This window comes from Thalassophryne amazonica, chromosome 6 (genome assembly GCF_902500255.1).
Source record: "Thalassophryne amazonica chromosome 6, fThaAma1.1, whole genome shotgun sequence".
Taxonomy (NCBI): Eukaryota; Metazoa; Chordata; class Actinopteri; order Batrachoidiformes; family Batrachoididae; genus Thalassophryne; species Thalassophryne amazonica.
Window position 1 is genome coordinate 108,906,633 of NC_047108.1, and position 15,207 is coordinate 108,921,839.

Sequence of the window (15,207 nt, forward strand, 5' to 3'; positions counted from 1 at the left end):
TCCTCAGTGCCACCCATTGAGACTGCTAAAGAGGAGGTCCGAGTCCCCCCAATCTTACTATGGTGCCGGCTGAGTATCATGATCTTGCTGACGTTTTCAGCAAAGATCTGGGACTCAGGCTTCGCCCGCACCGACCGTATGATTGTGCCATTGATTTGGTTCCAGGCGCTGAGTATCCGTCTAGCAGGTTGTACAACCTCTCACGTCCTGAGCGTGAATCAATGGAGACCTACATCTGGGACTCTTTAGCTGCCGGGCTAATCCGGAATTCTTCCTCCCCGTTGGGTGCGGGTTTCTTTTTTGTGGGCAAGAAGGATGGATATAGAGGGCTGAACGAGATCACGGTTCGCAACCGATACCCGTTGCCTCTGTTAGATTCAGTGTTCACGCCCCTGCATGGAGCCAAAATCTTCACGAAATTAGATCTTCGTAATGCTTATCACCTGGTTCGGATCCAGAAGGGAGATGAATGGAAGACGGCATTTAACACCCCTTTAGGTCACTTTGAGTACCTGGTCATGCCGTTCGGCCTCACTAACGCCCCCGCGATGTTCCAAGCTCTTAACGACGTCTTGCCGGACTTCCTGCACCGATTCCTCTTCGTATATCTAGACGATATCCTCATTTTCTCCACGGACCCTGAGACCGATGTTAAGCATGTACGTCAGGTCCTGCAGCGGTTATTGGAGAACCGGCTGTTTGTGAAGGGCAAGAAGTGCGAGTTCCACTGTACTTCTTTGTCCTTCCTGGGGTTCATCATCTCCTCCAACTCCATCGCACCCGATCCGGCCAAGGTAGCGGCGGTGAGAGATTGGCTCCAACCGGTAAGCCATAGGAAGCTGCAACAGTTCCTCGGTTTCGCAAATTTTTACAGGAGGTTCATTAAGGGCTATAGTCAGGTTGTTGGTCCCCTTACAGCCCTGACCTCCACTAAAGTCCCCTTCACCTGGTCGGATCGGTGCGAAGCCGCGTTTAGGGAGTTGAAACACCGGTTTTCGACTGCGCCAGTTCTGGTGCAGCCCGATCCTAACCGCCAGTTCATTGTTGAAGTGGATGCCTCTGACTCAAGGATAGGAGCCGTGCTGTCCAGAGCAGGGAGTCTGATAAGGTTCTCCACACGTTCCTACTTTTCCCGCAGGTTAACCCCCGCAGAGCGGAACTACGATGTTGGCATTCGAGAACTCCTGGCGGTGAAAGAGGCCCTTGAGGAATGGAGACACCTGTTGGAGGGAGCTGTGATCCCGTTTACTGTTCTCACTGACCATCGGAACCTGGAATACATCCAGACTGCCAAGCGTCTGAACCCCAGGCAAGCCCGTTGGTCACTGTTTTTTGGACAGTTCAACTTCAAAATCACCTACCACCACGGGACCAAGAACCAGAGGTCTGACGCACTGTCCCAGGTGCACGAAGACGAAGTTGGACCTAAGCTGTCGGATCCACCCGATACCATCTTGCCGGAGCTTACCAGCCCGGGCAGGAGGTCTGGCTTTCTACAAAGAACATCCCTCTGCATACGGACTCACCCAAACTTACTGACTGCTTCATTGGACCATTCCCCATCCTCAAAGTCATCAGTCCCGCCGCAGTGAAGCTCAAACTCCCTGCTTCACTGCGGATCCATCCGGTTTTTCATGTGTCCAAAATTAAACCGTACCACACCTCGGACCTCTGCACCCCTGGACCAGCGCCGCGTCCTGCCCACATCATCGACGGCGAGCCAGCCTGGACAGTGAGGAAGCTCCTGGATGTTCGTCGGAAGGGTCGGGGTTTCCAGTATCTGGTGGACTGGGAGGGTTACAGACCAGAGGAGCGCTCCTGGGTGAAGAGGAGCTTCATCTCAGATCCCGCCCTCCTGGCTGACTTCTACCAGCGTCACCCCGACAAGCCGGGTCGGGCTCCAGGAGGCGCCCGTTGGGGGGGGGGGGGGGGGGGTCCTGTTGTGTGGGCGGCCCATAGAGGAGGTACTGTTGGCTCACCACCAGAGGGCGCCCTGCCTGTTGTCGGGTTTCAGACACTAGAGGGCGCAGTTGCCTGAGGGGATCACCAGGTGCACCGGAGTTGTCAGCTGTCACTCATCACATCTCATCACACCACTCCATAAAAGCCTGGGAGAGACACCATAACTCTGCCGAGTTATCAGCTTACCCTACAGGTAAACAACTCAGCCGTTTTGTGCCGTACGCACACGTTTTTGCTTCTGAGCTTTTTGCAGTCGTTAACCTTCTGTATACTTGCAGCTTGTAGCCGAGTTTGTGGAAGTTGGAGGAGTTGGCGTCTCCACTCCTCACTTCTGACTTTCTAAGTAGTACATAAGGCACTGCATGTACTCTGTGTTCCTGCTATCTGGATGTGGAGGTTTTTCCCCCCAGGAAGGAACTGTATTTTGATGACTGTTTGCTGGGTGTACACACGCCCACCTTAACCTGTGTCTGTTCCTGCCAGCAGTACCGGATCTGACAGCTGGAAGTGGTGGCCATCTGGGGACTCAGGACTTGGCGGTCTGGCCTATTGCAGGACTCCGTTGGCGGTGGAACATCGTGGGTCCCAGCTCTTCTCTGGATAGGCGTCTCCTACCCTCGGGCCTGCCCACGCGTCATTTTGGTTTTCTTGATTGATAGACTAAAGCATTTTTGAACTGTTGTGCACATTTGCAGGATAAATTATGTTTATTGGAATCTCTATTGGCTGTTCATTTATGCCCCCTGGTGTGGGTCCGTGCATTTGGGTGAGTTGCAGCAGATTCTCACCACCCTCACTGCTCGGTTGGATTTAGTGACCGAACAGAATATACTGCTCAATCGTAGGATGGAGGCTCTCACTGCTCAGGTGGAAGAGCGCGCACAGGGCGCGGCTGCAGCCACTCCTCCTGCGGACCTGTCGCAAAGCAGAGAAATTCCAGTGGCTGCGCCTATGTCATTTCGGTGTGTCAGTAGCGACTCAATGATTATTACCTTGTTTCTGCTTCAAACTGACTTTAGAATGATTTAAGAGGTTTTACTTTGTCATCTGATGGTTAATAATCACATTATTCCCTTTGATCATTTTGGGTGTAGAGAGTCAGACTCAGAGAGTCAGACTCATGCGCAGTGAAGGCAGGGCAGACCAGTTTTTAGGGGGGAACGTTCAGTTAGCAACACCGGATCAAACTTTTCCCTATTTTTGAATATCCAGTCAATGTTAAAGATAAGGATTTTTCTAATTTTTCAAGATTTTTCCTGACTTTGACCTTTGACCTATAACCTTAAAAAATTGAATCACTTCTTTGGATGCTGTAGCTCCTCTGAAAAAGAGAGCCTTAAATCAGAAGTGCCTGACTCAGGGGTTTAACCCACAAAATCACAGCTTAAAGCAGATAACCCGTAAGCTGGACAGGAAATGGCGTCTCACTAATTTAGAAGATCTTCATTTAGCCTGGAAAAAGAGTCAGAGCTCTGTTGAGCCGAGTATTCCTTTAACTTTAACTAGTAATGACTTCATGACTTTCTTTGCAAATAAAATTTTAACTATTAAAGAAAAAATTATTCATAACCATCCCAAAGACATATCTTTATGTTCGACTGCTTTCAGTAATGCTGGTATTTGGTTAGACTCTGTCTCCGATTGTTCTGTCTGAGTTATTTTCATTAGTTACTTCCTCCAAACCATCAACATGTTTATTAGACCCCATTCCTACCAGGCTGCTCAAGGAAGCCCTACCGTTAATTAATGCTTCAATCTTAAATATGATCAATCTATCTTTATTAGTTGGCTATGTACCACAGGCTTTTAAAGTGGCAGTAATTAAACCATTACTTAAACAGCCATCACTTGACCCAGTTCTCTTACCTAATTATAGGCCAATCACCAACCTTCCTTTTCTCTCAAAAATTCTTGAAAGGGTAGTTGTAAAACAGCTAACTGATCATCTTATGGCCTCAGACAGTGGACTCATCTCTGTGCTCGTCCCGTTAGACCTCAGTGCAGCTTTTGATACTGTTGACCATAAAATTTTATTACAGATTAGAGCATGCCATAGGTATAAAGGCACTGCACTGCAGTGGTTTGAATCATATTTATCTAATAGATTACAATTTGTTCATGTAAATGGGGAGTCTTCTTCATGGACTAAGGTTAATTATGGAGTTCCACAAGGTTCTGTGCTAGGACCGATTTTATTCACTTTATACATGCTTCCCTTAGGCAGTATTATTAGAAAGCATTGCTTAAATTTTCATTGTTACACAGATGATACCCAGCTTTATCTATCCATGAAGCCAGAGGACACACACCAATTAGTTAAACTGCAGGAATGTCTTTCAGACATAAAGACATGGATGGAGCGGTGGGTGGAGACTGAGCGCATATGCATGCGCGTGCACACACAGCAGACAGCAACATGATTCCCTCATCTGTCGTGAATCCTGTTATTGTCTGCTGTGTGTGTGTGCGTGTGTGTGTGTGTGTGTGTGCGCGCGCGTGCATATACGTTAGGTCTCCCCCCACCTGATTCCACTCACTGTACGCGCTGATAGTCATGAACTTAAATATGATATTAAGTTATTGCGAGGGAACGCAATAAAAAAAAAAAAAACATAAGACTTTACATGAGATCACTGTTTGCTCTCTCCGGTGTTTGCACATGCACAGTGCGTGACGTAATCAGCACGTAGACGCTTGTAGCGCTGCTTCAGCAGCGTGGAACCCTCACGAGTCACGACGGCCGACCAAAATATCAAACAGGGTTGATTTTCATCCGACCATATGATTCCCCATCGGGAGGTGGTCGTGAGATGTTACACACAGCTCGTTACTCCATGTAGTCTGCACGATGCAGGACTCACGATTAAGCTGAAACTCAGCGCAATCCAAAAAATTCTCGCAGGAGTGAAAAATTGGCTGAAAAAGGGCCAAAAATGGTGAGTTAACAATACCGTTCTTGTTTTAACTAACTAGCTTTTACTTTCTATTATAAGCCACCCAATTTTTACAGTCAGTCAGCACATAAATGCTGGATTGAAATGCCACAGCAGAACTCTTATTATCGCTGTGCGCTGGCGGTTTTAGGGCCGGTTGGATATGAAACTCCCGGGCTGAAAAATGTTCCCAGCACGCCCCTGTTCCTAGGGTTTGTAAGAGTAGAATGGGAGGCAGAGCCTTCAGCTTTCAGGCTCCTCTCCTGTGGAACCAGCTCCCAATTCGGATTAGGGAGACAGACACCCTCTCTACTTTTAACATTAAGCTTAAAACTTTCCTTTTTGAAAAAGCTTATAGTTAGGGCTGGATCAGGTGACCCTGAACCATCCCTTAGTTATGCTGCTATAGACTTAGACTGCTGGGGGGTTTCCCATGATGTACCCAGTGTTTCTTTTTATTCACCTGTTTTTGCTCTGTATGCACCACTCTGCATTTAATCATTAGTGATTGATCTCTGCTCTCTTCCACAGCATGTCTTTTTCCTGATTCTCTCCCCTCAGCCCCAACCAGTCCCAGCAGAAGACTGCCCCTCCCTGAGCCTGGTTCTGCTGGAGGTTTCTTCCTGTTAAAAGGGAGTTTTCCTTCCCACTGTCGCCAAGTGCTTGCTCACAGGGGGTCGTTTTGACAGTTGGGGTTTTTTCTGGAATTATTGTATGGCTTTTTCCTTACAATATAAAGCACCTTGGGGCGACTGTTTGTTGTGATTTGGCACTATATAAATAAAATTGATTTGATTTGATTCTTGCAGATCAGGTTATGCAATAACATAACCTCCTCCAAATTTGTTGGCAAATGTAACTATGAACACTCATTGTTGATTACATAATTATAGAATCTAAAACTTTGCACTAAATAATATTAAAAGAATAAAGAACTTCTAATAGTAAATTTCAAGCTCAGTGTCAATGACAAATCACTTTCCTTTTGAATATGATCAAGCAATGACAGAGAAACCTGGAGAGGTGTGATTGGGAGGAACAGCCTCCCTGATCTAAACCCAAATGGTCATTTGTTATTGGACTTCTGTGTTAAGGGCCTTTCACACTGCAAGCTTCAGCGCGATGTTTTAACGCCCCCCAGCGCGTCAGGCCGATGCGTTCCAACGCGTTGTGACGTCATACGCGTCACTTCGGAAGCGGCAAGGGGGCGGAGATTGCGGCTGCGTCACACTCTGGCTGTTTCACACCCTAAAAAAAGTTCAGCGATCGCTATCTTGAATTTGCGTCGCCTGAACCACAAAAAAGCTTTAAAAAACAGCAGTAGAACGATTCTCCCATCACCCTGCTGGGAGAAGCTTTTTTTCAGCTACTTTTCGGAGTGACGCCGACCGAGGGAGGACTGACGACTTGGTGGGATATCGATTGAACCGCGACAGCGGGCCGACCCGCGCGGAGAAGCCGGCCTTCAGGCATCATCACTGGGCAGAGCGAGGCAGGCAGCCGGGGTGATGGAGCAAACCCACTCAGTCCGAAATCTCCCACTTTTTGGATATATGCAAAGTCCCAGTTTGCCCAACGGAGGTTAGTTCTGCAGCTTTATCGAGGTGAGGATAAAATAAAAGTAAAACGTGATGTTTCTGCACTGCTGGGAAGGTTTATTGATCGGCTAACGTGAGCTTAGCTTTTTAGCACAGTTGATCTGAGTGAACCCTTTAATTTGTAGATGGTTCAGTCTTTCTTATTTTTACCAAATAAAGCTACAGCTTTTTTCAGACACCACAAAAGCTCAACTTTAAATAACTTATTTTTTCGGGCGTTTTTTCCCATCTTTTTTTTTTCCTTTTTATATATAAACTGTTTAGTGTTTCTTTATATTTAAAAAAATATTTGTATTTGTCCCAATCAGGAACATTTGCTGTGCAGACAACCAAACTTCCATTGATGAGGTGAACACCACGAAGTCCAGTCGAAAGAAAACATCTCTGCTCTTCAAAATAGGACAAAAATGTCTTCAGCAACACCACCAGAGTTCAAAGCAGCAGAAGAGACCTTCATCTGGTCCCGAGAATCCAGCAGAACATCACCTGCTTCTAAATAAAAGGCTCTTTCAACAGCAACTATTTTATTATTTTTTTAAAAAGCTGTTTCATTTTATATTTTAACAATAATATTATATTTTAACAATAAATGAACGGATCATTAAAAATGTCCACGAATCTCTCCACTTATTGCGTTCAGATTCATATTTTAGAAATGACTCTGTCCTGATAACATTAAAGGCAATTGCATATTTTGACAAATTACAAGTTTAAATGACTATATAAAAAAAAATTAATCATGAGGTTTATGTCACAGAAATCCTACTTTACAATCAGACTGCAGTCATTGTTAAATTATTTCCTGTTGCATTTATAATACACATTTGTATTTATTTACAGTGTTTTTTTCTGGTTGAAATGAGATATAAATAATCTACCAGACTTTAAAAAATGTACAAGTTTCCATGTTATTTTATTTGTCTAAAAATAAATGTCTGAGGTTCCTTATGTTAAACAAGAAATTATATAATCTGAAATAACAGTTGGTTTTAATTTACAGATGAAAGGTTTCTAAAGAACCATTTATTGATTTATTTAGCTATTTTAATTACAAGTGTTCTAAACTTTTTTTTTTAACAGTAATCAGAAATTTTGACGTAACAAACAACAAAAAAACATTTCCAATGATTTTTCTTCAGAAAACTGCTCTATAAATGAGCAGCCCTGTCACACAATGTTTTGTATAGAGCAGTGGTTTCTACACCGATCCATTTTGTACAGATCAGTGGTTCTGCCACTCGTCTTCTGTGTTTTGGCCCGACGCGTCGTTCCTATTGGACAACGCAAAGGTACGTCACAGCTCAGAGTGTCAAAAGTTGGATTGGATTGAACTTTGACCGCGTCAGCCTGCTGACAAGCGGCAATGCGCGCTCCCGTCAGAAGCATCGGTTTAGCTCGGCTTTTGACGCGACACTTCTGACACGTCAAAACAGCAACACATCTCATTGAAAATAATGCTTTTTAGACTGATTTTTGACACTTCTGACGCGTCTGACGCGTTCAGTGTGAAAGGCCCTTTAGTCACAGACTATCTATAATGAACACCATGTTCGAACATAAGGATGCTCATAAGTGTACATGGTACCAGAGCACCCTAGGCCGAAGATCAATGATCAATTTTGTGATTGTATCATTTGATCTGAGGCCGCATGTTCTGGACACTTGGGTGAAGAGAGGGGCAGAGCTGTCAACTGATCACCATCTGGTGGTGGTGCGTTATAGGACTTTGGACAGACCTGGTAAGCTCTCACGGATAGTGCGGGTGAACTGGGAACGTCTGGAGGAGCCCACTGTCTGACAGATCTTCAACTCACACCTCCGGCGGAGCTTTTCTAGCATCCCTGTGGTGTTTGGAGGCATTGAACCAGAATGGGCAATGTTCAAACCTTCCATTGCTGAAGCTGTAGTGGGGAGCTGTGGCCTGAAGGTCTTAGGGGCCTCAAGGGGCGACAACCCTCAAACACCAGGGTGGACACCGGTGGTCAGGGAAGCCAATGGATTGCCTACTCCGGGTAGGGAATGCAGTCTTGCCTCAAGTGAAGGAGTTCAAGTACCTCAGGGTCTTGTTCATTAGTGAGGGGACAATGGGGCGTGAGATTGGTCAGGGAATCGGCACAGTAGGGGCAGTGTTGCATTCGCTCTACCGTACTGTTGGGACGAAAAGGGAGCTGAGCCAAAAGGTGAAGCTCTCGATCTACTGGTCAATCTTCGTTCCTACTCTCACCTATGGTCATGAGGGTTGGGTCATGACCGAAAAAACTAGATCGCAGGTACAAGCCGAAATGGGCTTCCTTAGGAGGGTGGCTGGTGTCTCCCTTAGAGATAGGGTGAGAAGGTCTGTCATCCGTGGGGAGCTCAGAGTAGAACTGCTACTTCTTCGTGTTGAAAGGAGCCAGCTGAGGTGGTTCGGGCATCTGGTAAGGATGCCTCCTGGGCGCCTCCCTCGGGAGGTGTTCCAGGTACGTCCATCTGAGAGGAGATCCCGGGGAAGACCCAGGACTAAGTGGAGAGATTATATCTCCACACTGGCCTGGGAACGCCTCGGAATCCCACAGTCAGAGGTGGTCAATGTGTGTCGGGAAAGGGAAGTCTGGGGTCCCCTGCTGGAGCTGTTGGATAAGCGGATGAAGAAGACTGATGATTGACAATTTTTAAATTAGGGCTGATTAACATTTTCCAACACAGGAGCACGGTCTCAGATTTGGAGGTAATGATTCTTAGTCACTTCACACTCAGCCTCAAACCTGCTCAGTGCACATCAGATGTTACAGTCTGATGAAGCCAACAGAACCACATCATTGGTAAAAAGCAGAGATGTAGTTCTGAGGTCATCATACTTGTCACCCTTTGGCCCCTGACTGTGCCTTGAAATCCCGTTCATGAGCATCATGAACAGGATTGGTGACATGGGGCAGCCCTGGCGGAGTCCAACCACCACCACAAACAGGTCTGATGTAATGCCAAGATTGCGGGCACAGGTCCTACTTTGGTCATGTTGAGACCGGATCACACGTTGCAGTGAATCCGGTACCCCCACAGTCCCACAGCACCCCCCACAGGACACCCTGAGAGACCCAGTCATACGCCTTTTTCAAGTTGACAAAACTCTTGTGATGAACTGGTTGTTCATACTGACCAACCAGTTTGATTTGATGTCATTACAAAATTCATGTTGTGTGTTGGGGGGTGTGGCTGGAGGTTTTGGTGTTTTTTTCTTTTCTTTGCTCCTCAGGTGGCATGGAAGCTGATTTGTCTGTGGAAAAAAGGTGCTGGCTGAAGAATCCTCACCCTCGTCAATATCATGTGAGGCACCTGGGACTGGTGCTCACGTGCAGCCCTAAAGACTTTCAGCTGTAGCATATAATTGGATGGCGTTCTGCTTTTAAGGCATGTGTGAATCAAGCAGAACTGCCGGGAACTCGACCTTGTGATGTTCGTTTGTGAGACGCTGAGGACCGCACCTGGGTTTGACACATTAAGCCTGTGAAGCAGGGAAGGGTGAGGACACATGCTGTCAGCACACAGTAAAGGTAATTAACTGTTTGACTAATTGTAGATAGTAACTTGATGTTTTGCTACATAGTATACTTGAAATTGTGATGAGAATGGTGTGGCTTGCTTCTCACTGCTGTGGCGTGCAGGATAAGTGATCCTCCACTTATTGTGAGAAGCTGCTCATGTGCATAAAGATAAAAAGTACAGACCTTGATGTGTTGCTGATAGCGTGTGTCTTGTGAAAGAAATTGTTATAACTGCTAACTTACCTCACATCTTCTGTGCTTCACAGAGAGTCAGTTTGTCGTGTCCACCTGGGGGGTGTTTGTGTGATGGTAGTGAGTCCAGGAGCGCCGGACTTCTCTCCCTATGAACGCTGGAGAGCGTGCCAGCAGTCACTCCTCTTGTAGGACATTGGGTTGGGGTTTTTGTATAATTTATTTAGGCACAGGTGAAAAATAAATTGTTTTTTGTTGATGGAACCGCTTTCTGGTTATTTTTAGTGCTGGGCCCTGTCTGACGCAGGTTCGCTCCTCAATCTGCGTCGACACATAACAATTCAGATGCATTAAAGCTGAAAGATTCAGAAACACTTATTATGACGGTAAACCATGAAGCGAGTTTGGTGCCGCATTCAGGACTCTGTTTGATGTGTAGTGTGTAATACATGTGGTGCAGCAGCTCTGCATGACAGAAACGGGCCACCAATTCTCTCCAACAGAATACAGTGACCAGTATCAAAGACCAATAACAGTGACTCCGAGACAGAAGGTGTAGCCTCTTTAAGGAGCGTAGCCTGTGTAGGCTGATGCGCCTAAAGCCCTGTTTACACATAGACGGTTTAGTCGGCGGGTAGTAAGTAGACCGAAGTGCGCGGTAGTTCCGGCTGTTTTTGCGGTAGAAAGGGGTGGAGCACTTTGCCGGTGTTTTGACCGCCGTATTATCCGCAAATAGGCGGATAAAACGCAGCTAAATCCGCTGAATAAAGTGATGTTTTGTCGCCATAGCATCCGGCACACGTCAGGCAACGGGGGTTAATACCCAGTTCTATCCCTTACAATCGCGGGTTAAGACGCGGGTGAGAACGGTATTCTGCTGCCGCCGATAATGCCCTGGGTCAGGGTTAGGGTTGATTTGCTGCCACTTTTTCAAAACCTTTGAAAAAGAATGAATTGGAAATGGGTCTCTAATCTGTCAGCAGGCAATTGAGGGACTTCCTGTTCTTGCTGTAGTAAAGCCAGGTATTGGAAAAGTTCTTGCGTTTTATTAATTTTCATTATTATCATGACGGGAGATGTTGCATATGTGTTAATTCTTAAATTCTACTAAGACTGAGGGTTTTTTTTTTGTGAAGACAGCTCTCATCAGGGAATCAGATAATGCCAGATGTCTCTCCTCAAGGTTTTAGCCTTGGACAGATAACTGACATTCTTATGGGGGGTGGGGGGGTCAGACATTACTGGTGAGAATGTTGCTCAGAACCCCCCCATCTGATCCAGGCTGGAAATATTTGGAGGTTTTGTAAATGTTCTTCAGTGATGACACTCCTGCGGTAATAAAGACCTCAAATTGAAGCAAGACATCTATCTTCCTCTTCTTTTGCCGTGAGTTAGGGCGGTTATTATTATTTTTCTGACACCAGGCTATTACATGCCTTATTATTGAATATAAATCCAGAAATTCATCAGTGAAGAACGTTAAGGTCACAGGCCAAGTTTGAAATTTTGGGGTAAGTGGTTAATATATGGACTTGTGGCTTTGGTAATGGTATAATGGTATAACTCAAAGTCTTTGGAGAAAATATGGCTTCAAGGTGGTGGAAGGATTTCATATTGGACAGAACTGATCCAACGTCACTCAGAACCAAATGTCCTGCGTTCACTGAATGTTGTAAATCTGACACAGGAATAGCACTGGCGTGGCATCAAGAGTACGTTCCGCTTGCTGCTGGATTCAGTGCAACGTGACATATGCAATTTTCTAAGTGTCAATTTGACTGTGTGTCCAGCAGGAGCCACTGTCGGAGCGGAATTTTGATAGCTACGTGGACACGTTGACCCAAATGTTCTCCAACAAAGACTGCTACCAGAACCCAGAGAACCGGGCTCTGCTGGAGTCCATCAACCAGGCGGTGAAGGGCATCGAGGTGTGACGTCTTGGTGGGACTGGAACTGTGTTGTGTGTTCTTTGGGTTTCTTTCCTGTTTGTATATTGCTCTGCAGGATGTCCGGGAGTACAGAACGTGGATCCAGAACAAAGTTCTGTCAGTGAACATCTTCCATGTGGATAGTTTTCTCCGTATCGTGACTGATAGCTTGTAGGTTCATTCTTGCTGTTGCTGTGGAACTGTTTTTATATGTATTTATTCATGTCAATGATTCTGTTGATCATTTTTATTTAAAGATCCAAACTTTGAAACAGGAACGTTTCCTCAACACCGTTGAACAAAGAGGAAATATTTTAAAGTATAGGCTATGAATTACTTTATAAGATCTGCTTTCTGTCAAACACTGGGGACTTTTTATGTATTTTCTAACAAAAGGTTTTTAATAACTTTTTAAAGATTTTTGGAGCTTGTGTTTATATAATTTTCCTTTTTATCTATTTTGAGTACACGATGGGCCGGGACAACAGAGTTGCACATATTTATTTATTGTGACTATTTATTGATTTGGTCAGTGCTGATTGTAGCCGTGCATCAGTTAGTAAGTTTGTCTTGAAATAAAAAGTGAACTTGCAGAGAAACTGAACTAAATCACTGCTTCTCTACCACATCCAACCAACCAACCAACAAACCAACCAACCAACCAACCAACAAAAACAGGAAAGCCTCCAGCTTACACCATCAAATGACACTGCTAAGAAAAGAAAACTCCAGCACATTTTAGCTCACAGACAAACATAGGACCTGGACCCTGGTCAGTGTCAGCATTTCAATATTTAAGACATTTAAAATCATCTACGCATCAATAGGCAACTTAAAATAAGGATCATGTGTTTTACATGCATTCAAAAAATCTTTTGGTTTGTCTACCAGCCGTAGACCAGATTTCAATTTTAGGTGCTTCATGCTAACCTGTGTCCTGTATCCTTGGACAAAACACTTTAACATCATCTCAGTCCACCCAACTGGAAACAAGTACCAACATTGACTGGGGCAGTAACCTTGAACGCACTGGCGTCCCATCTAGAGAAGCAACAGAGTCTCGCCTGTTTCACACAACAAAATCTGCTGACAAACGCCAGCCTCAGGGCCAGGAGAGTATTTTTATATGAATCACTTCATACTTTCCATGTGTGTGCCACTTCGTGTTTCAAATCAGACAAAATGATTTGGCCATATGGTCAGGTTGGAACTCAGCCACATGGGGTGTACAGCCAGTAGGTTGCAACATGAAGGAGAAAGAAGATTTCTGGAGATGTGTTAGATGAGGTGGTAGAGCATGAACCCATGCATGAAAGAGTGGCAGACTTCAATGGGCATATTGGTGAAGGGAAGAGAGGTGATTAAGTATGTAGCAAATACATCCAAAAACACATATGTACAGAACAAAAGTTGGCTGATCTGCTGTGGCGACCCCTAACGGGAACAGCCGAAAGACAAAGAATAAGAATCAAAGAACTGACTCTCCAGACATTTCTAATTCTGGAATGTTTTAACCCGAATGATTGTGTTATCACTTGACTTGGTGTCAGACACCAAAAGCCTCTAACCTCCCTTCCACAAAATGCACTGAAGTGACAATTCTAATCCTAATCCTGGAACATATCAAAGTGACATCAAGCTGTTTTGCTAAACTAAGCTGGTGCCAGGAAATGTCAACACCCTAAGTACTCATTCAATTTATAGCATCTGACGTCTTCAGAAGGGGCCCTCAAAGCGTTCTTGTTCATGTCTTATCACATATCTTATCAGAAAAACAGACCACTCAACCCAGCCAGGTGACCAAAGATCAGAGGTCATGCAAGCACCAACATTGGGATGGAACCACAGTGGCCCCTCTTTGAAGGACACAGACCCCTCAATACATGAACATAGCTTTTTAATAAAGGAAAAAGAAAATTTTAATTTCTTGTCCTGTGATTTTATACTTAACTAAAGACATATTTTATATTTGAAAATAATCTTTATACATGTCTTTGATGTGATGTCATGAGTTTTCCTTTTACATAATCTGTTGGTGCATGGTTAAATGTTACAGTGCATCCACACTTGCACTTTTTTCCACAATTTATGTTACAGCCTTATTCCAAAATGGGGTAAATTCATTTTTCCCATAAAAACCTGATTCACAACACCCCATAATGACAAAATGAAAAGTTTGTTTTTTTTTAATATTTGCAAATTTATTAAAAATAACTAAGAAATCACATGTACATAAGTATTCACAGCCTTTGCGCAATACTTTGTTGATTTGGCAGCAATTACAGCCTCAAGTCTTCTTGAATACGATGCCACAAGCTTGGTGCACCTACCTTTGAGCAGTTTGGTCCATTCCTCTTTGCAGCACCTCTCAACCTCCATCAGGTTTGTTGGGGAGCGTCGGTGCACAGCCATTTTCAGATCTCTTTGGAGATGTTCAGTTGGCTTCAGGTCTGGGCTCTGGCTAGACCACTCAAGGACATTCACAGAGTTGTCCTGAAGCCACTCCTATGACATCTTGGCTGTGTGCTTAGGGTCATTGTCCTGCTGAAAGATGAACCATCCCCCCCCAGTCTGAGGTCAAGAGCCCAGACAATTCCTTCGACTTCATGCTTGGTTTGTGCTCTGACTGTCAACTGTGGGACCTTTATATGTAGACAGGTGTGTGTCTTTCCAAATCATGTCCAATCAACTGAATTTACCCCAGGTGGACTCCAACTAAGCTGTAGAAACATCTCAAGGGTGATCAGTGGAAACAGGAGGCAACATGAAGCTCAATTTGAGCTTCATGACAAAGACTGTGAATACTTATGGACATGTGATTTCTTTTTTTTTTTTTAAATAAATTTGCAACAATCTCAAAATAAACTTTTCATGTTGTCATTATGGGCTATTGTGTGTTGAATTTTGAGGAAAAGAATGAATTTCATTCATTTTGGAATGAGACTGTAACACTACAACATGTGGAAAAAGTGCAGCGCTGTGAATACTTTCTGGATGCTCTGTATTTGTTAATTATTAATGAATCGTCATGGTGTAAGCAGTGTTTGGTTAATTGGTTTAGATGGCTTTCAGT

The 15,207-nt window shown here is 44.7% G+C and overlaps 1 protein-coding gene across 2 annotated transcripts in view; it reads left to right on the plus strand.

Annotated features, from left to right (window-relative positions):
- The window catches only part of LOC117512881 (myelin transcription factor 1-like), a 152,801-nt gene extending 140,068 nt beyond the window's left edge, over nt 1-12,733 (plus strand). For both annotated transcript variants that reach the window (XM_034173119.1, XM_034173118.1), the window contains exons 16-17: nt 11,997-12,217; nt 12,279-12,733. In XM_034173119.1, the coding sequence (XP_034029010.1) occupies nt 11,997-12,140 (144 nt within the window). In that variant the 3' untranslated portion in view covers nt 12,141-12,217; nt 12,279-12,733. The remainder of the gene's footprint in view (nt 1-11,996; nt 12,218-12,278) is intronic.
- The last annotated feature ends 2,474 nt before the right edge of the window (nt 12,734-15,207 follow it).